This window comes from Xiphophorus hellerii, chromosome 2 (genome assembly GCF_003331165.1).
Source record: "Xiphophorus hellerii strain 12219 chromosome 2, Xiphophorus_hellerii-4.1, whole genome shotgun sequence".
Taxonomy (NCBI): domain Eukaryota; kingdom Metazoa; phylum Chordata; class Actinopteri; order Cyprinodontiformes; family Poeciliidae; genus Xiphophorus; species Xiphophorus hellerii.
This window is the reverse complement of record NC_045673.1, coordinates 32563540-32587538: the sequence shown is the minus strand read 5'-3', so window position 1 is coordinate 32587538 and position 23999 is coordinate 32563540. Positions and strand designations below refer to the sequence as shown.

The 23999-nt window shown below is 42.8% G+C and overlaps 1 protein-coding gene and 1 long non-coding RNA gene across 2 annotated transcripts; one reads left to right on the top strand and one right to left on the bottom strand.

The window, feature by feature from the left end:
* Positions 1-1240: 1240 nt before the first annotated feature.
* On the top strand, positions 1241-23920 carry spam1 (sperm adhesion molecule 1). Its single transcript, XM_032549762.1, has 4 exons — positions 1241-1330; positions 16631-17546; positions 21489-21578; positions 23392-23920. Exons 2-4 carry the CDS (start codon positions 16641-16643, stop codon positions 23719-23721), a joined length of 1326 nt encoding a protein of 441 aa, XP_032405653.1. The 5' UTR covers positions 1241-1330; positions 16631-16640; the 3' UTR covers positions 23722-23920.
* Positions 4031-4838, bottom strand: LOC116710626 (uncharacterized). Its single transcript, XR_004337111.1, has 2 exons — positions 4600-4838; positions 4031-4522 (listed from the first exon to the last, which is right to left on the bottom strand). It is a non-coding gene; the product is annotated as an uncharacterized LOC116710626 (long non-coding RNA).
* Positions 23921-23999: the final 79 nt, after the last annotated feature.

Genomic DNA, 23999 nt, shown 5'->3' with positions numbered 1-23999 from the left:
CCATTATTTATCTTGTATTATATTATATACATATATAATCCATTCCCTAACATTCTTGTATATTCTGTATAACCTGTGCATATAGCTCCCATATTTATATTTATACACAATATGTATATCGCTTTGCTATAACCCCTTATAGCCCATACATACATAGTCTTGTACATCTGTAAATAAATATTTATATCTCGTAGAGCACTTCTGGATAGATGCAAACTACATCTTGTTGCTTGTACTTGTGACAGTGCAATGACAATAAAGTTGAATTCTATTCTATTCTATTCTATTAAGACATCATCCATCCATCCATCCATCCATCCATCCAGCTAACGTTCCGGGTGAGAGGCAGGGTCACCTGGACAGGTCGCCAGTCTGTCGCAGAGCAACACAGAGACAGACAGGACAAACAACCATGCACACACACACATACACCTAGGGAGAATTTAGAGAGATCAGTTAACGTAACTGTCATGTTTTGGACTGTGGGAGGAAGCCGGAGTACCAGGAGAGAAGCCATCATACACAGGGAGAACATGCAAACTCCATGCAGAAAGACCCCGGGCCGGGAATCGAAACCAGGACTGCAAGGCAACAGTGCTACCAACTGCGCCACTGTGCAGCCCCAACTGAAGACATCAATTTAACTGTAAGCATGAGAAAGGCAGCAGCATTTTGTCTACCAAGCCTTAAGAAACTGCTGATTCTTAGTTTATGAGCTGCAGTGGACATGCTTCTACCTGGATGACAAAATGCTGAGTTTTCTGTCAAACCTTTTATGCTGACAGTGGCATATCAAAAATTGGACCAGTATAAAGCCAGCACAATTTAAGTGCAACTGTGGGTTACCCAGATACTGAATGCTGTATTGTCCGTTTTACAGCCTTTTTGATTGAGTCACACTACTGATACTTTGGTGTCAAGAGATCCAAAAGGGAATAAACAGAATTTGGGAATAGAGTGGCACCTAAGACCTGAAGGAAGACTCTAGCTCACCTGCAGTTCTGTTTCAGAGTTTATTTTTAACATATACAAAATAAGAATAACATACTTTTAATATACACAGGTTTTTCTCAAAGTTTTCCTGTTTACCTGTGTTGTTGCAGTTTTTTGTAAATAGCCACCTCATCACACTCCACTGAGCCAGGTTCTTCTCAAACATGAGATGATGACAGGCAGCACAACCTCCATCAGATAAACCCAGAAGAAGAAACCACTTCCGCTCAAACATGACTTAACAAATCATCAAATGTGATTCTTAAGTCCGTGAAGTTTCTTCACGTACTTAAGAAATGCTTGACAGATCTTGACTGTTAATTCAAGAGAGCAGCAGGTAGGACTTTTGACCTCTGAAGAGAAATATTTATATATTATTTATATTATATATATTTAAACATTAATTCTATAGAAAGTATTTTCATTTTTATTTAATTACTTAACATGTTATGCATATTGGTATGTTTTTTCACCTCTTTAGTAAGCAAGAAAAGAATAGGTAGGGTTAACCTTTGAAGTAACCTGAACAATATTTGTCTGGACAGATGACAAAGGCACAAAAACAAATAAGACATTTTAATAATGTTTCTTTAACCTGTAATATCTCATTAATATCATAATATTCTTCAGCTTCAACATTCTATATTGAGATCCAAACGTAATTTTCTCAAATAACAAGGTGATGTTATTAGCACTACATTTTAACTCGGCATTATTATCTTGTTTAAACTAATACTCTAATCCTCTGATGAGGCACGATGTTTGAATTGATTAAAAGTATTGCCATGTTTTCCTAAAACATTTAACAAAGAACTAATGTAACAGAAAGTCTCAGCTGTTCAGTTTATCAAAACAAAAGTACTTCTTTGACTTTTATTCTGTTATGTAAACTAAGAATGTTATTTGTGCAACGTATCACATATTACATTGCACATATTACTGTGTAATGTAATCTATTGCTCATACTAAGGCTAATATTACCTTTTTGAAGGGTTCTGTAGAAATGCATGTAACAATGAACAGTCAAGCAATGATTCTGTTTAAGCTGGACCTTTGTCTATGGGGAAATTTATCTGCCATAATCCAAGAGCACACATGTTCAGTCTGAAAGCAGGATTTCTGTTCTCAAAACTTTTACTACTATTGCTTACATTTTTATTTTGAGAGCAGAACTTCATGTCTTTCGTCTCAAATCTTGTAATACTTGTACTCAAAACTTCTCATGATCAGACTTAGTCTCTGCTCGCTTACAAAACATTGAACTGCCTTTTTGGCACAGTTGCCTAGCAACCTCTCAGCCAATAGAATGAAAGTGCTGTGCTGTGTGTTTGGTTCCTTCTAGAGCAGGGGTGTCAAAGTCAATTTCACCAAGGGCCACTTCAGCATATTGGCCACCCTCAATGGGCCACATTGACGGTATAAATCAGGAATGCCCAAGTGCAGTCCTCCAGACTGCAACTTTTAGATGTGTCCCTGCTAAAACATACCCCAGACAAACAGTTGACTTCCCTCATTAGCAGCAACTCAGTTCTGTAGAGGGCTATGAATGAGTCAATGATCCAGGTGTGTTAGAGAAGGAACGCATCTAAAGTTGCAGAGTGATAGGTCTGGAAAACTAGACTTGGGCAACCCTAGCATAAACGTATGAAAATACAATGTTAAAAATAAATTAAACAACACCTCATATTGTTAAATAACTGATTTTATGTATTCAAGTTTTAAATATTACATTTGAGTTTGCATGGATGTAAAATTACTGCTCAGTTTAAAAATTACAATATTTTTAAACTGCTCAGTTTAAAAATATGCTCAGTATTTTTAAACTGCTCAGCTAAACTTCGCTCTTTAGCTTGTTAGCTTGTCGATGTTTCAGTTTTATTCGCTGGGAAAATTAATCTTTGTCTGCTTTAAAGATAAGCAGACAAAGAATAAAAAACAAGTTTTGATATTAACTCTCAACGTCATTCACAAAACTTTTTCGTTATTTATTACACAACGAACATGTATTTCACATAAGAACAAAACAATGAGGTGATGTTGCCTGTCCTTGAACACAACGCTGATCCCTCTTCACCCTGTCACCAACTCACACACATCCTCATTGTGTTGTGTTCTGTAAATAAACACAAAACAAGCTAAATCAATAAACTATATACATAATCCAGTATACTGAGTTTTGGTTTTACATTCATTCTATTTAAATTTAGTTTGTTCGTGCTTACCAATGTTTCCCCCTGGTCAGTTCGTCGATGTCTGGTTTTAGTTCTATTCTGTGGAAATCCGCAAAACGGCGTGTAGGTTTTCGTCAGTAATGCGCGATCTGTGCTTGGTCTTGTTTAAATTCATTATTGAAAACATCTGTTCGCACAGATAGGTGCTTCCAAACATGGACAAAAAACACGAGCTGCGTGGAGTCGAAGCTGTGGCATCAAATCAGGGGGCAGGAGACGGTAAAAGTCCTCGATTGAAACATCACGGAACTTCGCTCGTTAGCTTGTTAGCTTGTCGATGTTTCAGTTTTATTCGCTGGGAAAATTAATAATCAGCTTGAGGTGACTCTGCTGCACTCTAGTGGCGAGAAGCCGTAATGTTGGCTGGTAAGAATCGGAAGGCATTATGGGAGATGTAGTTTGTAGTCAATTCGTACTCAAAACTTATTTTAAGTCAATCAATGGGGCTGTAAAACGGTGGTAGGGGGGAGAGGGCCACATAAAATGACGTAGCGGGCCACATGTGGCCCGCGGGCCTTGAGTTTGACACATGTGTTCTAGAGGGTGTGCCTGTGTGGCTGTTATGGATTGTAGCAGAAGCCTCAGCACTGCCACTGCCAGAGATTTTTGTTCATTTCAACGGACTATTACATGAGATCTCGGGGGATGACGTTTCATCAGCGGTTCACCTTTCACGTTCTCGCTGCTTCACGGATTTGCATCGTGCATTGTGTTCTGCATTCTGATTGGCTAAACAGTCTCTCTGCCTGTCATGGTGGGTGATAGCCGGGTTACCCACATGCAAGAACACACCAAGAGGAGCGATATGAAACAACAATAATATTTATTTTGGTGAAAGGAATAGGGGTCAGGGGAAATAGTTCTGGAACCTGGGACTGGAGGAAACTGGTCGTCAGACTGTATATGAGAAAAAGCGGAGTGAGACACGGGATGGGTCAAATGGAATAATTCTGAGAATCTTTCGTAGGACGCTTACTTGAATGCGGAGGTTAGTATTGTCGATGGTGGCGGCTGGAGAAGTGAGTCACCGTCGGAGAGCGAGCAGGTAAGCCTTGCAGCTGGAGAGCAGGGTGAGCTGGCTTCCGAGCGGAGTTTCGACAGTTAGCCCCCGGAACACGAAAGGCTGGCAGGCTCAGCCGGTGGCGAGGCACAGAGGATTCACGGAGAGGGACCAGGGAGGTAAGTGCACGGAGGAAGGCAACCGATTGGTAATACCAATGGCGTCGTGAAGAACACAAGGAAATCCAGGAGGAAGCGCTTGTCCACATCCAGGAGTCACAGGGCGGTCACAAGGAAATCTGACGGGGAGAACACAAGGAGCGATCAGAACACAGGGAGCGATCATAGAAGGCTTCTTCCTAAGAAAAACGTCTACCAGTGAAGGCAAACACTCAGGCACTGGAGTGTCAGCTAGGCTGTCCTTATGAAGCACCTCCGCAGCTCTCGACAATTAGACACAGGTGCGTCTACAGGTTGGCCGCCACACTTCTCCAGGGGCTCCGCTCACTGGTGACATCTGATGGCTGTTAAAGGAAACGCAGCTTCCCAGAAAAAACCCAGGACAGAAGAGGAAAAGAAAACAAAATAAAACAGGAAAAGGAACCCCAACCTAACACTACCTGTGTGTCAATAACTTTGCGGGTAATATGTACACGTACGTAAAACAGCTTGCCAAATTTAACATAATCGATGGTGGCATGTCGGTTTATAAGAATCTTTTTGGCCAGAAGAAAAAAGAGCGACAACAACTACCGATAACCATGTTCTCTCGAAAAAACACACCTGCACCGCGGGCTTTAGAAGAAAAAAAACCCGCTACAGAGCGGAGTCAGGATGCAGCGGCTCAGTCAGAAGAGCAGTGTAATACACGGGAGTCACTATTTACTACTGTACTTTGTATTTTTTTTCATAATCATTTTTTATTTTCTCCCATTCTAATCCAATGACTCGGGTCGCGGTGGGGCGGCGCTGATCTCCGCAATTCGGGCACAATCCGCCTTCTGTTCTTATTAAAATTATTATTTTACAGTACAGTAGTTATTTGTAAAAAAAAAAAAAAGAAAAAAGTTTATACAGTACTTTTTATTTGTTAAACAAATGTTTGGGCCTGTAAAAAGGTTTTGTTGTTTGATTTCAATGTACTATGGAGTATTTTATTATATAATAATTGTAAAAAAAAAAAAAAGGTTCCTACTTAGCAGATTTCGCCTATCACGGGTTCTTTTTGGACCGTAAGCCCCGCGAAAAACGAGGGGTCACTGTATACTGTATTTATGTCCACCGGCAAAATAACAGCTAATATTAGCTATAGTGCTTGCTTGGTGTAATACCAGGGTTCAGCCCCCGCTATGAAGGCTAACCGAGATTTTGTAAATCTAATGACACTAAACACATAATATATAAAAAAATTTAATTATTCCCTAACATCATAGGCGTAACTTCCTGAAGAACTGGTGTGGACATATCCACACCAACTTTGGACTGAAGAGGACAGTCCCACCAATATTTCTTGCACTGTGGTTTTTATGTGCCTGCATCCACTGCTGACAGTAACTCGGCAGCAGCTGCGCAGTAAAGCCTAACAGCCAGTTAATGCTTTTTAAAGTTCCTTTGTAAAACATAAATGGCAAGTCCTCAGTGATCTATATTAGTGGACTGGACATCACTTGACTTACTAGGTGAGGCAGTGCGCCACATGTGCTATTGCTTCCTATGGGTTTTTTTGGGCTTGAAAATATTCGTCGCTACCAGTTAAAGCTAACGCCGCACAGCAACATTTTCAGCCTTCACTTCACTCCGGATCAACTTCTTCAGCCTAAAGAAGAAGGCAAAGGAGCCTCCTGTGTTATTTCCATGGAATAAATTCTGTATTATTCAGCCTGAAAGAGAGTTTATGAAAACGAGTGAGCAGACCAGAGCCAGACAGCCGAGCAACTGATCCACCTGTACTGCTGTAAACACCGTAATATTGAGCTCTTCACAAGAAGCATGCAAAAGTAATAAAACGAACTAACACGGAGACCTTAAGGAACACGGCCATATTTTCCTAAAAGCAACAACTTTGAACCTGAACAGTCAGCTGAACTAGAACTGCTCTACTGTTAAGCTATGAGCCTTCGGAAGCAAAACCTCCCCGTTACTTGGTCTGTTTGACACTAACAGCAATAAACACACACAATATACTAGAAAATAAGTATAAAATAAGGTAAAAGCATTGTCCATTAGAATGGGTTAAAAATGTTTAGATACTTAAATAGCACATTTTTACAAGAAAAATGTCAGAGAATATTGCCTACTAGCATAAGCTAAAGCTAATGTTAGACACAAAGTTTAGAGCAGGGGTCACCAACCTTTTTGAGACTGGGAGCTACTTCACGGGTACAGAGTAACACGAAGGGCTACTTGTTTGATACAGACATAAATTTTCTTGGCTCAGCCATTATAATAAGAGTATATGGACATATGATTGCATGCTGCCTGATCATATTAATGTTAGGGACTACTGACAATAGTTAGCAGTAATAATTTACCATGCAGCTATGGTTAATTACTATTATGTGATCAGAAATTCTTAGTTCAGAGTTTTCAGTTTGATTCCCTTTTGGAGCTTTTCTGTGTGATTCTAAATTGCCCACAAGTGACTGAAGAGTCTGGATTGGTGCAGCTGTACAGATTTTCCTTTAAATAAAAAAAAGAAACGTTATTGTATTTTTTTATTATCCAACCCTCTTTACTATTAACAAAATTGTGGAGAGAAGAAAAAGTTATTTTGTGCCAAAACATCTTGTATGTAGCCCACATCAGTGTGAGTCTGTGGGGGTCAAAGGGCACGCGAAAGCCTAAATCTGATTGGTCAGTTTGCTTTTTCTGTGAGCTAAAAATGATGAGTGGAGTTTGAATCTCCCATAGTTCTAAGATCCCACCTGAACTTTTTACAGTGTGCAGTTCTGGCGTGTCGCCGGTTTATTAGCTTTTTTTGTGGTTTCACAAACTTAAAAGCTGACGGGTCACCAGCTGGCTGACACCAGCAGATGTCGGAAAAAAAACTGTCCGACAGATTGGAAGGTACGTACAAAAGTATCACTGCACCTGACCTGCAAGAGCACAACCACCTCTCCAACGCTCATCATGTGGCGTCGCACAAAAGCCGCACAAACCTAAACCACTAAAGCAGCACAGCCTTTTTTTCGTTTTACACAAACGATGCTAAATAATAAAGACATGGAAGCGAAGCCGACCCGTGTGATCCACGGAAAGAGGAGGATGTTGATTCCCAGGTTCAGGTGGTGTCAGACGTCTAAAGGAGCAGAAGGTGAAGCAACAATGTTTGCTTAATTTCTACTCTTTTGGGGAACGTTTCGACTAGATTAAATTGTTTAACTCGCAGTCTTAGCGCGACGCTCAGGAAGAGCGGCAGATATCAGCCGACAGGTGACCATCAGCTCTCCAGTTCGGGAAACGTCAAAGAAGCTCAGAAACCGACGACCCGCCAGAACCGACACTATAAAAAGCTCCGCCGGGATCCAAACGACCGCTCTTAGAGCTACGGGAGGTTCAAACTCCTGTCATTCATTTTTATCTTACAGAAAAAGCGCCAAGCCGCAAAATAAACAAAAGCAAACTGACCAATCAGATTTAAGCTTTGGCGTGCCCTTCCCCTCCCCCCACAGACTCAGACGTGCGCTACGTACAAGATGTTTTGACACATAAGATCTTTTTTTTTTTCTCCACAATTTTGTGAATTGTAAAGAGGGTTCGATAATAAAACTTTCAGAAATTATTATTTTCTTTTTTTACTTCAAGGAAAATCTTAAGGTAGGCAGAGTTGGGTGCAGCCGTACAGCTGCAGGCGCTGCTGCCCTCCGATAAAATCCTGCAGGCGTCTGCGCAGTTCTGAACTTTAACCATAGAAAAAAAATTTATGCATAAAGCAATTAATTTTAGCATTTTTTTTTTTTTTAAATTCTAATATAAACAAATGTTATTAATTCAATGTAAAAACATTAAATTAAATAATTTTGTTGGCAGTGCTCCCTAATGACAATGGCTATTTTTAGAACTTGCTCTGCGGGCGACTGACAAGGTCTCCTCGGGCGACCGGGGGCCCGCGGGCACCGTGTTGGTGACCCCTGGTTTAGAGAAAGTAAAACTCCGTATCCATGGATGTATAACAAGGCGAACATCTTAAAACCTTTCTCCAGCTACTTGTTGGAGCTTCGGATTGATGTACATCATTAATTGTTACCTTGGACAAGCCCTGCAAACACCGAGTGAAAAGTGACATTTTTAATAGACCGAAACGACCGAGTCACTTTTCCCTGAACGCCGAAGCTGACCTGCAAAGAGCCCCAGGAGTCAGGTATGTCGGTGCCGGTAGAAATGGCACAATCAAGCAAAGAATCTGTAAAAGGGATGCACAATTTTGATGTTAATTGTCAACACTATGACAGCAAGATAACAAGGTCCAAAGGGATCACATTTCATAGGTCAATAAAATGCTTTAATTTAAAAAAAAAAATAGAATAGAATATACTTTATTGATCCACAAGGGGAAGTTGCTTATTTGTTGAAAGCTACTCCATCTGAGGTAATAAATACTAAGTTTATAAAAAATATATATACCTAAGAGTGATGAATTCAAAATGACTATATATAAATAAATACATACATAAATAAAGAAGTAACAAGCAATCACATACAAATATATTAATCAATAAATAACCTATAATGAGTGCAGAGAAAATGTTAATCAATTAGCATAGACTTGGGCATTGTAAAGCCTGATGGCAACAGGCAGAAATGACTGTCTGTGGCTCTCTGTGGTTCACTTTGGCAAAATGAGTCTGGCTGACGGTGCTCCTGTATCCGGCCAGCAAGCATGAAGTGGATGAGACTCGTTGTCCAAGATGGCCTGCATCTTGGACAGGATCCTTCTTCCTGACACCACTGTCATACAGTCCAGCTCCACTGGGAGGGGAGAGTTGTTGGACAGTAGCAGTAGCATTGATGGGAGTGTGAGCAGGAGGTTCAGGGGCCGGAGTGTCAAATCTGTTGAAAAACAGATTGAGTTCATTGGCTCTGTCAATGTTGCCTTCAACCGCTCCACAACCTGCTGACCTGAACCTGGTGATAGTCCTCATCCCTCTCCAGATCTCACAACTCAGATGACTGCACAGTTTTGTGATACTTATCTTAATATTAATAATTATAATGGCGCTTAGCTGCACAACTCTACGGACACGTTCATTTATGGCTGTTTTCACGTTTATTGCGCTGTTTATGTTAGTCTAGATGTTTGCAGTTTTCTGGAGCTCAACGTGAAGCTCGACGTCATTCGGAGCAAATATATTATCAATCACTCAATCAAATTTTATTTGTATAGCACATTTCAGCAGCAAGGCATTTCAAAGTGCTTTACATCATATCAAACACAGAAACACAATGCAACATAGAATCACCAATCAAAACATGACATTAAGTCAAGTTCCATCAATAAATTTGTAAATGATTACGTTTCAAATACAATCCTAATCCTAGGTTTTTCGTCGAGTTTGCATCCATAAAAGGTTTACCTGTTACACTCCTACTGTATGGAACAAAATACCTGTTGCTATTTTTATTCCCACTCATGCTCACAATCACACAGTTTAAAACGATGTAGACAGCATTTCAATGGGCTTCTGGCACAAGGCTCCATACACCTCTTTCATGGAATTTCGAGCAGGGACTCCGCCGTCCCTCACGGATTTTTGTGCATTTCTATGGTACCTGTTAGTGTCTAGAATTTACAGGGTTTGTGTTACGTGCAGTGACCCTCAGTCACTCGCCGTATTAGGGTTAGACACAGCAGGACGGAACATCCGGGAAATGATGGACGGTGAGAGCCTGACATAAACGACCTGGATGTCGTTTACGACATCTGGGGATTTATTTTCAAGCCCAAATAAGCAACTTCACGTTCAAAAACAAGCCCAAAAAACTGCAACTCGCGACTCATTAAATTTGCAAGCGACTTTAGAAAAAAAAATCTAAAGGCGCTTATAATAATCGGACTTGGCCACAGAAACTCAAAAATAGTTCCTGTTTTTCCAGAAACAAAATTCACATCTCCTTCCCTCCATTGTTTATGTTTCGGTCGCTGCTCCCCGAGACGCGTAGAGGAAATAAATTACAAAAGAAAATAGTAACGCACAGGGATTTGGATAAGTACATTTGGTCTGATTACTGGATTTAAAAAAGCAACGCATTAAATTACTCGTTATTTAAAAAAGTGGTTACTGACATCACTAGTGAGGAGTGGGTTAATTATGCTAGCTTAACTTTCATCACCTTACCATGTACTCTTGCTGCGCAGTCCGGAGTATTTCGGTTCAATTGACACAAAAATAAGGCGACCCTCATAAATTCTCTGACAGATAAGCAGAAGTGCAGGTGTTTAAGTTAGCTAATCAACCACCGCGAGTGTTCAGGCGATCACTTTCTAATGATGCAAAATGGAAATTCAAAAACATAAATCTGCAATGGACAGAATTTTCTTTTTGGTGTTTTTACGTACTTTTTTTGTGTGGGAAATGTTTTTGTGGCTCTTTAGCGTAAATTGATGCACTTGAACGTACTCCAGCCGATTCAGGGACAGCTGCGGAATCAGAATCACATAATTGAAAAATACAAAGGATTCACTTGGTTTACACAGAAGTTATTTATTCTGTTTTTGAAATTTTTAATAACATTTTGATTGCTACAGAATCTCATGTTGATGTTTTTGAGCAGCTTTGGCAACTATGTGATAATTCATCTAAAAAATATTACTGTAATGTGAAACTGTTTTCGACTGTAGAAACCATTGAGCAAATATACAGATTTATTCCATAAACGAGAATAAGGTGGCAAAGATCCTCTTCTTCCTCACATCAGGTCTTTATGAAACCTTCAAAACAAGAACAGGAGCTATCTTACGTTTGACAGAGTGAAACAATTACATATAAATAACAGTCTTTGCCACCTTGTGTCGCATAATCTAAATCAATGTGAGGGAATAATTAAAACTTTTTAAGATCTACAAAATCTCGATTAGCCTTCATAGTGGGGGTTGAACCCCGGTATGAAATTCCACCAAGCAATCAGAGAGTTTTGCAAGCAAAGATTTGCTCCGAGCAGAGTCTAAGTCTGAGCGCGAGGAAAAGGTTTGAGTGCTGTTAGTCAGTAAAAATAACTTGTTTCTTTGCGCCCCTTTATTCCGCCAAGTACAACACACAAACAGACGACCAGAGCCGAAGAAGAGTACCAACTCAAAAACATATACTGCTCGCATAACAGTGCCCCTAGTGGATGAAAATGTATTACAAACCAAAACAAAAGAGTAACAATCTCCCACTTTTCTTAAAAGAAAAATATATATATATATTTTTAAGACTCATGACATAGCACATCCATTAAGGATTTTGTTAGAACAGTTTCAACATGATGGAATGTGAAACAACTTGTAAATGAATTTATTGAAGAATCCAAAGTCCTTCATAAAGAGCCTTAAGAAGTGAGGTTGTGGATGCTCCCTTCTTTGTTAAAGTCCGTGAGTTGGTCTTTTGTTTGAGACCACAACACTTCAACTTTCTTAGTTTGAATCAGCCCTTTAATTGAACTGATTTCCAGGCGTAACCTTTTCTCTGCAACAAACTTAGTTGACTTAAATGCATCTACAAGAGAGAAATTATCAGTCACACACATTATAGGTGGAGGACAAGCAGTACTACCAGCACTGAGTTCAGAAAAGAGTGTGGAAAGAAAAATGGCATTATCAATCCCCTCAGACATAGTGAGTGTTTCACCTGCCAGCGTGCTTCTGACAATTCTCTTAATTCTCTTTGACTGCCATGAAATGGGAGAGAACATTGTCACCCATCAAAACGATGAAGTGCTCACCTTGAGTACCCCCATCTGAAAGATTTCCAAAGGATGCATCAGTGAATGTAACCATCTTGTATGTAACACCTGTCCTCCCCAAGGTGTTGAAAATTGAATTCAACTGACTTGGCCTTGAGCTTACACACAACTCGTCTGTACTGTAGCATGTTTGAGACGAGATGCTAAATCGCTAGCATCAAACATGACATCAGGCCTGCTCTGTCTCGCCACCCATAGAAGTTGGCCTATCTTCGATCTGAGCTGCTCTGTCTCCTTTTCAGTGAGAGGTGAAGCTGACTCTGCTGCTCGTGAGGGTGAGAGGTGTATGGACTGCAGGTGCTGAATGTATGTTTCTTGGTGTATTTGTACCTTCTTTCCTTTAGTAACAAGATCTACCCCCACATAGGAAAAACTATTGTGTGCTTCACGGCCGATATTAAACTTTGACCTCAGGTGAGGTATGACTGACTCTGCAAACATATGTGATCCACCCCATATAAAATCATCAACATGACAAGCAAGTACACCAGTTACATTTTTGTGCTCATCCAGCCAATAGAAAACTGCAGGGTCAACCTTAGACATGATGCCTCCTGCTTCAATCATGATGGTTTTTACCCTGTTATACCAATACAGTGAAGCATCAGCTAAACCATACACACATTTTCTCAGTTTCCAAAGCACACCTGTTCTATTGGCCTCTGGGGGAGGTTTGATGAAAATGTCTCTAGACAGTTGCATTCCTTGTAAAAATTGTTTTTGACATATAACTGCCACCAGGAGTCTCAGTGACTCTGAGGCACAGGTTGGAGAGTCTTTTTGTAGGTCAGAAACTTGTAGCTCCTCAAATCCTCGTGCAACAAGTCTTGCTTTTGGTATTATTCCATTTTCAGTCTCTTTCAGAGTGCACACCCAACGAGTGGAGACACACTTTTGTCCTTTGTCCTCAATTTCTTCAAACATGTGGTCCTGTTTCCAGCTTTTTATTTCATTTTCCTTTGCTTCATCAAACAACATGTCCTTACTCACAAAAACATCCTCGTGCGAATCCGTATCCTCATCAGCTGCCTGGACGTGAAGATCCTCCAACTGTGACAGATCAGCTGATTCACTGTTGCTAGCCACTCCTGCAGGCTCAAGCAGCTCCAAGTTAAACCAGTTCTTGTATTTCCCAGTTGCTTTGCCGGCACGGCCCAACACTTTGGCTTTTTGTGAGACACCCTCTGCATTTCTGAATGTCACAATTTGACCTGTCTTTATGATGGTGTTCCCAGTTTGCTGTCTCATGGCCTCTGCATTTTCAGGAGCAGGCAAAGGATAATTCTCAGGATTTACTGCAATAGTGTCTCCTCCTCCATTCTCTTCAATGATGTCCACTGTATGTTGTCCTTGAATGTTCTCCTCATTGCAGGTAATCTCAGGCGCTTCATTCTTGTGAGTAACTTTTCTCAATCTGAGTTGATGCACTCTGACACAGGTGCCTCCGTGTCTAACAAAAACGACTGCACCATCTTGACCAAGCACCACTCCCGGTCCTTTCCATTCTGGACAATCCACTCTTTTGTAAAAGACTTTGTCTCCAGTTTCATATCGCTCGTTTATGGGCCGCAGCTGTTTCTTTAGTGCTCTGCGTATCTTTTCTGAACATTCTGCTTCTGTAAAAGCTTTTTTTGCAGCATGCAGGGCTGAAATGTGCTTAGCAACCCATTTGCTCCTGGTGGTGCCCTCTAGAGCTGGAACTTTGTCTATTAATAAAGAGGGCAGGTTGGGATTCTGCCCGAACACCAGCTGATGTGGGCTGTATCCATGGACACTTTGCATAGAGTTCTTTGCCATCAGGGCCCAGTCCATGGCAGTGCTCCAGTCACATCCAGTACTTGCTTTGACTTTCAGTAGGATCTCCGTCAGAGTTTGATTATGGCTCTCTAACAGTCCATTGCTCCACGGACTGTAGGCAGGTGTTGTCTTAACTTCAATATTAAAGTTCTCGGCCATGTCTCTCACTTCCTCGTTATTAAACTCACCACCATTATTACTGAACAACTTTTGTGGTGGGCCATGCACACTGATCCAATCATGGATAAAACGTTTGACTATTTCAGAAGACCTCTTGGTGGTCAAGACACTACCAGCACTGAAACGGGTGAACTGGTCAATAACCAAACCCCAGGTTCAAGTTCGTGCAGATCTACAGCAACTGTTTCATTGTATGTAGATGCCAACGGTAAGCCGACAGCAGGTTTTGGTTTGGTCTTACAATATTTTTGACACACTTCACACTGGTTCACGACCTTTTTTAGCAGGCTGTCACATTCTGTGTCCTTGTTGCCAGAATTAGTCAAAAGTCTCTGTATTTTATCAGCAGAGGTGTGTCCAAACTGCTTATGAAGTTTCTCCAGAACTTTCATCTTTTCACTTGTGTTCATCTTGTCTGTTGCAGTCAGTATTTCTTTCTCAGTAGCTTCTAATAGCTTATCAGAGTGAATAAAATTTCTATGTTCACTGTCCACAATGTTCACACAGTAATGACCTGAACTAGTAAAGTCCAGTTTGACAGGCTGGTTAAACATCACTGCACTGTCCCTTTCCATGTCCAAAACAGTCCCTGCCCTTTTTAATGAGGCTTTACTCAGAAGCAGCGGGATGTTAGCAGGTACTACTTCAGTTTCTATATTACTCTTTGTGTTGCCGATTTTAGCAGGTATCTTTACCTTTTTGATGGAATAGACGATTTTTCCATCTCCAAACTTGACGGACCTGTGACTTTGTGTTTCTGTCTCTTTCATAATCTTCACACTTTTCTTTTGTAGTACAGTACTGTAGTTGTCCAGTCACTCTTGTCCACAAACTGTCCTGGTGCAAGCAGTGTCTATTATTGCCGAGCCAAAACATTCTGTCATGAATATTTCTGCATCTGTTGGTGATTCTTTGGTGTATAGAGTTAAATTGCACTCTTCCTCGTCTTTTGCATCCTCAGCAATTTTAACACTATCAGCTTTGTGCGGACAATTTTTAACCCAGTGAAACGTACTTTGACACACTGCACATTTTGACCGTCGTCCGTTCTTATCCAGCGGGTTTGTACCGGGCTGCGTAGTTTCCTGATGGGGACTTTGCCGCCAGAACTTGCCTTTTTGTCGCCGTTGCTCCGTTGCAAACACGGACTCCTGGCTAATGGCTTCTGCTGTCGCACCTCTTTTCTCGCCAAATATTCTCTTCAATGCGGACTTCATAGAAGCAAATGTTACATCTGAGCAAGCCGTTAAAGCCAACTGTCTGTCTGTTATATCCAAACACGCGGTGTCCAAAAGCTTAAAAGCCAAAACTGCGTCAGGTAGCTCCATGTTGTATTTTTTCATGCGCGAGTAACGCTGCTCAAAATCAATAATAAGTCCGCCATCGACACGTTAACTTCTTTTATGACTCGGTCAAAATCCGAGTACGCCTCATAGATCCTGTCCTTTTCCTCTTTTAGGAACAAGTCATCTAGTTTAGCGAACAATGTGGTCATTCCAGTGTCTTTATTTAGATCGTCTACCGGAATTTCCATCGCCGTGTCCCGCGCTCTTCCAGACAGTCCCAGGGCAACAGCAAGCGCTTGGTTTTTCTTCTCCAAATCTGTAACTCTCGTCCAAATGTTGACTTCATTCTTCCCGCTTTCGTAAGGCTTTCGTTCTTCAAACTCTGTAGTTACTAACCATCCTCTGCTACCAATGTTAGTCAGTAAAAATAACTTGTTTCTTTGCACCCCTTTATTCCGCCAAGTACAACACACGAACAGGACAAGAGCAGAAGAAGAGTACCAACGCAAAAACATATACTGCTCGCATAACAGTGCCCCTAGCGGATAAACATGTATTACAAACCAAAACAAAAGAGTAACAAGTGCAATCGTTACAAGTTTTGAGAAGAAAGACATGAAGTTCTGCTCTCATGTAAGCAAAAGTATGAAAAGTTTTGAGAACAACAGACATGAAATCCTGCTTTCAGACTGAACATGTGTGCTTCTGGATTATGGTAGAAAAATTCCCCCATAACTGTCAGGTTGAAAGTTTGTCCAACCAGAGAACATGTCCTTAAATCTCCCACTGGGACAACAGCAAGCTGACTGCCTGTCAGGGTTCCGTGTCAGCCAGTACCTTAACTTTCTTATAAGAAATGTAATGTAAGTACATTAAAAATTGGTCACATTTAAAAAATACCTAAACTTCAAAGATCAATGTATCCTTGCAAGTAATTATATTATCCTTTGTGTCAGTCACAGTTCTGGTGGCCCTTAAAAAAACCTGAATTATGCAGAAGAATCCTCATACACTTTCATACATGGGGTTTCCATGAAGGGTGTGGCGCAGAGTGAAATAGTAATCATTCTGGCAAATAGGAGGATGGGAGTTAAATTACAGCTATAAAGCTACCTGTTGAAATATAATGTTATACAGTACAATATAATGCAGAACAATATGTATTGTTGGATATTATATGTATTGCCTCTTGTCTTCTCACAGTGCTATAACGATGGCTTCGCCCTTTCTTTCCTGTCTCGGCCTCTGTATGATCATATCAGTCCTTGCATTACCACCCACTGAGCCACCACTAGTTCGTGACCATCCCTTTGTGGTCATATGGAATGCCCCCACTGACCAATGCAAGCAGCTTGAAATTCCACTGGATACTGCTGCCTTCCAGGCAGTGACAACGCCTTCTGCTGTGCCAGGTCAGTTTCTTACCATCTTTTATGAAGATCGCCTTGGCCTGTATCCTAAAGTCGACATAATCAAGCACAAGATCTACAAAGGTGGTATCCCCCAAAACGGGAACTTGACAGAGCATCTTGCTAAGGCCAAACGTACAATAGATCGCTATATCTCCCAAGATTCCTCTCCTGGGCTGGCTGTGATCGACTGGGAATCCTGGCGCCCTCTGTGGGACCAAAACTGGGGATCAAAACATATCTATCAGAAGCTATCTATCACTCATGCATTGCACCTGGCTCCCTTTTTGACAACAAAGAAAATTTCCCAAACAGCCAAGAGCCAGTTTGAGCTAGCTGGGCGGCGCTTCATGGAAAAAACTATCAGCATTGGCATCGGCAAACGTCCAAGCCGCCGCTGGGGCTTCTATCTGCTTCCTGATTGCTTCAACTATGGATGGAACAAGCCAGGATACACAGGGAGGTGCTCCACTAAAGCTCAGAAGCAGAACAACAAGCTGCTGTGGCTGTGGGAACGAAGCACCGCCCTCTTTCCATCCGTCTACCTCCATATGACTTTGAGAAACTCGCCCCTGGCCGCACTCTATGTCCGTAATCGTGTCCAAGAGGCGCTGAGGGTGGCAGCGCTGCCAAAACACCTCTACACTGCACCTGTCTACGTCTACTCCAGACCCCTGTACCGGGATCAGACCCAAATGTTTCAGACTCAGGTGATTCATTTTGAACATTTCTTCTGTATTGTTTACATTCAACCCCGAGTACTAATCCCAGAACTTCCTATGGGATTAGTACTCAGGTTCTCAGCACCAACACACTAATGACACAATAAATAAAAAAGTCAATAAAGGTTTTTCATCATTTATGACTAGAACATATTACAGGGCCCTCCGCACTATTGGTTCAGAGATGTTTAAAAATCTTAAAATAAATTCTGCTTTTTTTGCAGCAGCTTAATATTAGTGAACATTTTATAAAAACACATTTCATTTGGGAACATTTATTCAGAATGGAAAACTACCATATGAAGACAGTTGTGTCTACATAAAACAGGCAACTTCTTCAAATTACTCCTTTAATTAGGTCCACAAAATATTAGAAAACATGCAAAAAAATGGTTGCATTCCAAGCATTCCATTGCGATATTAACATTATGCTGATATTGTGATGAAGATTTATTAGAAATATATTATGTATCACTACATAATTTATGTAGTGCTACATTGTTTAGTGTGAATACAATTTACTCAAAACAATTAACATTTTTTTGTGTGATTGTATTTGCTGTTTTCAGACCAGCAGTGAACCCTCATGTATGCTAAAGCTAAGCTAAAGTTGGGTTCCTGTTTTCCTCACTTTCAGATGATTCAGGCTGTTTTTATTTATTGCTCTGACCATAAATATGCACATTAAGGCCATAAGCTGTTGCATTGTAGCTTTTTCCTGACATATGACGATCAACACACATCTAAGTTAAATGGCATTTAGATCTGTTTTTCCTATTTTGAAGGGTCTGCCACACTCTTTAAACACCAGAGAAACAGGAAGTCATGGATTATTCAATGAAAGGGTTTTATTAGTACAAATGAAACGTGGCACTTTTGTTTCTGTATGTGAAATTTTAATTCCACTTAATGAATGAGCTGAGAATAAATGTTTTCTAACATGTTCAGTGTGAGATGATGCTACTGAAATAAAAGGCAAATATATTTGAAGACTTTTGACAATGGAAGCCAATAAAAGTGGAAGATATCATGTCTGAAATAGAAAGCTTTCCTTTTTCTTGTCTTATTTCTTTGCAGGTAGCTTGCATTTGGCTCAGCTATGCAGGAAGAATTCATATTCTCCATAGTTTCTTAGGGCCATCATCAGTGAACTTACAGGAATATTCACTTAGCTAACACTACCACTTCCTTAGAGCCAATGTTATTTGTTAGAGTTGTATTTTGGTGGACTCAATAATCCATTTCCAGTCTGTTTTGTAAGCAGTTTTACAGGATTTACATCACATTGCCGTTTTTTTTTTTTTGAAGCATAGTCTGATTGTCATGAAGCGTGGTGAGGGTTGGTGGTGAGGCAGAGGCAGCGGACCCAGGTTAGATGAAAATGTTGATTTAATAATAAATAAGTCCAGTGACACGGCAGCTCGCACAGAGACACACCGACGACGAACAGACTAGACATTGACGAGGACCCGACGAGGAACAAGGAACACAGGTGGAGTTAAATACACGGGAGGGTAATCACAGAACGAGACACACCTGGGAACAATCAAGGGGAGGACAGGACAACGAAGAGACTCAAGGACACAAAAAACTCTAAATGAACACAGAAAACACAGATCCTGACAGTACCCCCCCCTCAAGGGCGGCTACCAGACGCCCAAAAAAAAAAAACCACAACAAGGGTGGGCGGAGGGGCGCCGGATGGGGGGCCAGAGTCCAGAAAAACAAAAAAAAACAACCCACCATTGTGGGCGGAAACACAGGAAGGGCCAAGAGTCCAAAAACAAACAAAAAACTACCCACAGGGTGGGCGGAGGCAAAGGAGGCGGGAACCACGGAGGTGGTCTGGCGGTCGTCCGCGGCGGCGGGAACCACGGAGGCAGTCCGGCGGCCGTCCGCGGCACTGGAGGCGGGAACCACAGAGGCGGTCCGGCGGCCGTCCGCGGCGCTGGAGGCGGGAACCACAGAGGCGGTCCGGCGGCCGTCCGCGGCGCTGGAGGCGGGAACCCCGGAGGCGGGACCCCAGGAGGCGGTCCAGCGGCCGTCCGCGGCCCTGGAGGTGGCGATGATGAGCCCCGGGGGCCGCCCACAGACGGCGACGACGAGCCCCCCGATGCAGGGTCTCTGGTGGAACGCTGGGAGTCTCGGTCGGAACGCAGAGGGTCAGGGTCTCGGGTGGAACGCAGAGGGTCAGGGTCTCAGGTGGAACGCAGAGGGTCAGAGTCGGAACGCAGAGGGTCAGGGTCTCGGGTGGAACGCAGGGGGTCTCGGTCTCGGGTGGAACGCTGGAGGTCAGGGTCTCAGGAGGAACGCTGGAGGTCAGGGTCTCAGGAGGAACGCTGGAGGTCAGGGTCTCAGGAGGAACGCTGGAGGTCAGGGTCTCAGGAGGAACGCAGAGGGTCTCGGGAGTCGGGGTCTCGGAGGGAACGTAGAGGGTCTCGGGAGTCGGGGTCTCGGAAGGAACGTAGAGGGTCTCGGGAGTCGGGGTCTCGGAAGGAACGTAGAGGGTCTGGGTCTCGGTAGGAACACAGGGAGTCTCTGGAGGAACACAGGGAGTCTGAGTCGGAGCGCTGGGGGTCTGGGTCTCGGAAGGAACACTGAGAGTCTCGGAAGGAACACTGGGAGTCTCGGAAGGAACGCCGGCTGGAACGCCGGCTGACTCGGCCTCGGGTGCGCCGGCTGGAACGCCGGCTGACTCGGCCTCGGGTGCGCCGGCTGGAACGCCGGCTGACTCGGCCTCGGGTGCGCCGGAGCGAAGCCTTGGAACCGGCCGCGGAGGCGAGCCGCAGCAAAGCCTTGGAACCGGCCGCGGAGGCGAGCCGCAGCGAAGCCTTGGAACCGGCCGCGGGGGCGAGCCGCAGCGAAGCCTTGGAACCGGCCGCGGGGGCGAGCCGCAGCGAAGCCTTGGAACCGGCTGCGGGGGTGACAGCTCCGGAAGGCGACGAGGGGCCGGGTCCACCGGCGGCTCACGTCGCTGTCTCCGGGCTGACCGTGGAGGTGGCGGCTCCGGAAAGCGACGAGGGGCCGGGTCTGCCGGCGGCTCACGTCGCTGTCTCCGGGCTGACCGTGGAGGTGGCGGCTCCGGAAAGCGACGAGGGGCCGGGTCTGCCGGCGGCTCACGTCGCTGTCTCCGGGCTGACCGTGGAGGTGGCGGCTCCGGAAAGCGACGAGGGGCCGGCTCCACCGGCGGCTCACGTCGCTGACTACCCGGACGGAGGAACCGACGCGGGCCGAATCCGGGGGGCGCCAACACCAGTCTTGTCCCTCGGAAAAGCTCCCGCTGCAGCTCGGCGAGAGCGTCAGCCAGCGCCCTGTCCTCCCTGCCGGATCTCCGCCTCCGCACTCCAGCTGGGTCCATAATAGCAGCCTCACCTTTCGGTCTGGTCGGGTCCTTCTGTCATGAAGCGTGGTGAGGGTTGGTGGTGAGGCAGAGGCAGCGGACCCAGGTTAGATGAAAATGTTGATTTAATAATAAATAAGTCCAGTGACACGGCAGCTCGCACAGAGACACACCGACGACGAACAGACTAGACATTGACGAGGACCCGACGAGGAACAAGGAACACAGGTGGAGTTAAATACACGGGAGGGTAATCACAGAACGAGACACACCTGGGAACAATCAAGGGGAGGACAGGACAACGAAGAGACTCAAGGACACAAAAAACTCTAAATGAACACAGAAAACACAGATCCTGACACTGATGTTCTCATGAAATCCATGAGATTATCGTTCAGAGTTCTGGACGCTTCCAGTCATCTTATTTGTTTAACATGCAATACTTTCTTTACATGAGCAGAGGATTTTAGGTCAATTCCAAATGTCCAACATCCAAATGAATATAAATAATAGTGAATATGAGACAGTGACAGGAAACAGGAATCTGGTATGAAAATGTATTTGTCACTTGTGTGTTTTTGTCCTTTCAGACAGATCTTGTTAACACCCTTGGAGAGTCTGCAGCTCTGGGTGCTTCTGGGGTTGTAATCTGGGGAGGTACCAGGGACTACAACAGCAAGGTAACTTTCAAGGCCTGAAGTCATTGACGAACAATCTGTGTTGATATAAAATTCACATGCTGGCATACACACTGAATAGCTGTCCCGTCTGTCTAAAGGAGGAGAGGATCTACCACTGAAGGTTTCTAGGTTGATCTGCAGACATGATCACAAAAACTCTGTTGAAATATCTAAACAGGAACACAGATGACCAGGCTTTAGTCAGCAATAATCAGAATGTCTTCACTTCCTCTTTTAGATAGAGTGTAGTGGAAAAAACACTGAGGTATTCTTATCTATGTGAAGCAGTCAACCACCAGTTAGTCTTTTGTGGTTTGTCGTTTACTTTAATATAATGTCAAACAAACATTTTTCTAAACCTGTATTGGCCCTCTGGTATTTGAATTTTGGGATTGCATTCGTGTTTGTGCTTCCTTATTTATATACATATTAGTTTTTTCTTTCGTGTCAGTTTATTTATTCCTATCTTTTATTTGTGCATTTACATTTAGCTTTTTTAGATTAGTGTCTTCCTTTATTGTGTCTGTTAGTTTCAAGCTTTCCCTCCTTCTTGGCGTCATTAGTGTTTGTTTGTCTCCCTTCAGCCTGCTGCTTTTTGCTCCTGACGTTCCCTTTGACCTGCCTGCCTCGCCTGCAGCCCATGTTATCAGCCCCTCCTCCTTTTACATAGTTGTCTGCTTTCATTGCACTTTGCTGTTTCCTCTAATATTTTCCCTGCCGTTTTGCTGCTTCTCTGCCCAAGACTTGTGAGTTTTCAGCTTTTGTTAATTAAAGAACATGCATCACACATCATCTGAAGCTCCTGCCTGGATTTTGCTCCTACATTAAATCTACAAATCATAGCAAACCTAAATTGAGTAGTTTCTATGGTTTGGTGGCTAGAAAACTAGAGTGATCTTTTTTTCCTCAATTTTATGAAATGAGTTACTGTCATACAGAATCTAAATCAAGATTTTAAGAATTGAAGAATCATCCTTTGGCTCAGGCCATAAATCTAAAGCCTAGGGTCACTTCACTGCTTCACCTCCACCAATTCTGCGTATTCCCACTAGGCAGTGAAATCAGCAATCCTGTATTTTGTGTAACTCAGGCTAAGTTTAGCTTCGTTGAGAAGCAAAGGTAAAGCGGGTTCAGTACCTCCAGGTAAGGGATGTTTCACTTCAAAACAAATTGTGACCACCAATCGGTCAGTCGCTGACAAACCCACTGGACTGGTTGATAGGTGGCACCATGTCAATTGCACTAACAGGGATTTAAAGATGGTCTCAGATGCCTGTTTTTCTTCATCTTGAAAACATTAAAAGGGGTGTATTATGTGACTTTTTTGAACATTTCATTATCTTATAATGTTGAAGATTATAAGATGATAATAATCTTAATAATAAGATTATAATAATAATAATAATAATAATATTATAAGATTATTATAATAATAATAATCTTATAATTATAAGATTATTATTATAATAATAATCTTATTATCTTAAGATTAACTTAGCAATTAGCAATGTTTGCTAATTGCCAGCAGTTAGCAAACACCTGGCAGAACTACGCATCTACTGAACGACTTCTCCGGCCAATGCACCTAAGAACAGTTGTAAGCGGCATCATGAAGAAACACTGTTTAGATAATTTGCACAATTCCTGAAAATACTAAAAAACAATGAAAAATTGATGGGAATGGGATGATGTGTTTACAGGTATGAAAGGGATAAAATGTCAATAGGTACAAAATCAGGTTACGAATTGGTTCAGGGATGAGTAGATGTAGATGATTGTGCTCATTGATCCTTCAACTTCCTTCAATTTGTAGGCCTCCTGCCAGGCTCTGTCTGAGTACCTGTCCTCCACGCTCAGTCCATATGTTGCCAATGTGACTGCGGCTGCCATGCTGTGCAGTAGGCTGCTGTGTAAGGGAAATGGCCGCTGTGTGAGGAAGAACTACAACACCGCTCACTACCTTCACCTGAACCCCTCCTCCTTCCGCATCCTAAAGGCAAGCGGGAAGTACGTTGCCGTCGGTCTCCCATCTGCCAGCGACCTCAGCAACTGGGTGGAGAACTTCACATGCCAGTGCTATGCTGGGTGGAGCTGCTTTCCTAAGCTGCGGCGTCCAACTCAAGTTCAACTTATAAGGGTTTAAATTGTGACGGGAGTAAATAAATGGCCCTTGCTGCCTTCTTGTGGTTGTGTAGTCATTGCTGTGAGGAAATCATATCACAAGCAATGTTTGCTCACAAAATAAAGATATGAGGCAAAACATTAAATTCCTGTTTCCTGCAATGGGATATTTTTCTTCCTTCACACAGTTGCTGAAAATAAATTTTGTGTAGTTCAACACATTTGCAATCCAGTGTTGGCTGAAATGTAACAAGAATGCTTATTTTTTCAGTTTATTTTTCTAGGAATAAGTCACTGTCA

What these genes read in the sequence shown, in the direction of transcription:
- spam1 (XM_032549762.1), top strand. Translation starts at nt 16,641, where the DNA reads ATGGCTTCGCCCTTTCTTTCCTGTCTCGGCCTCTGTATGATCATATCA. An exon ending in CCCAAATGTTTCAGACTCAG is followed by an intron (nt 17,547 to 21,488) that starts GTGATTCATTTT and finishes TTGTCCTTTCAG; the next exon opens with ACAGATCTTGTTAACACCCT. An exon ending in CCAGGGACTACAACAGCAAG is followed by an intron (nt 21,579 to 23,391) that starts GTAACTTTCAAG and finishes TTCAATTTGTAG; the next exon opens with GCCTCCTGCCAGGCTCTGTC.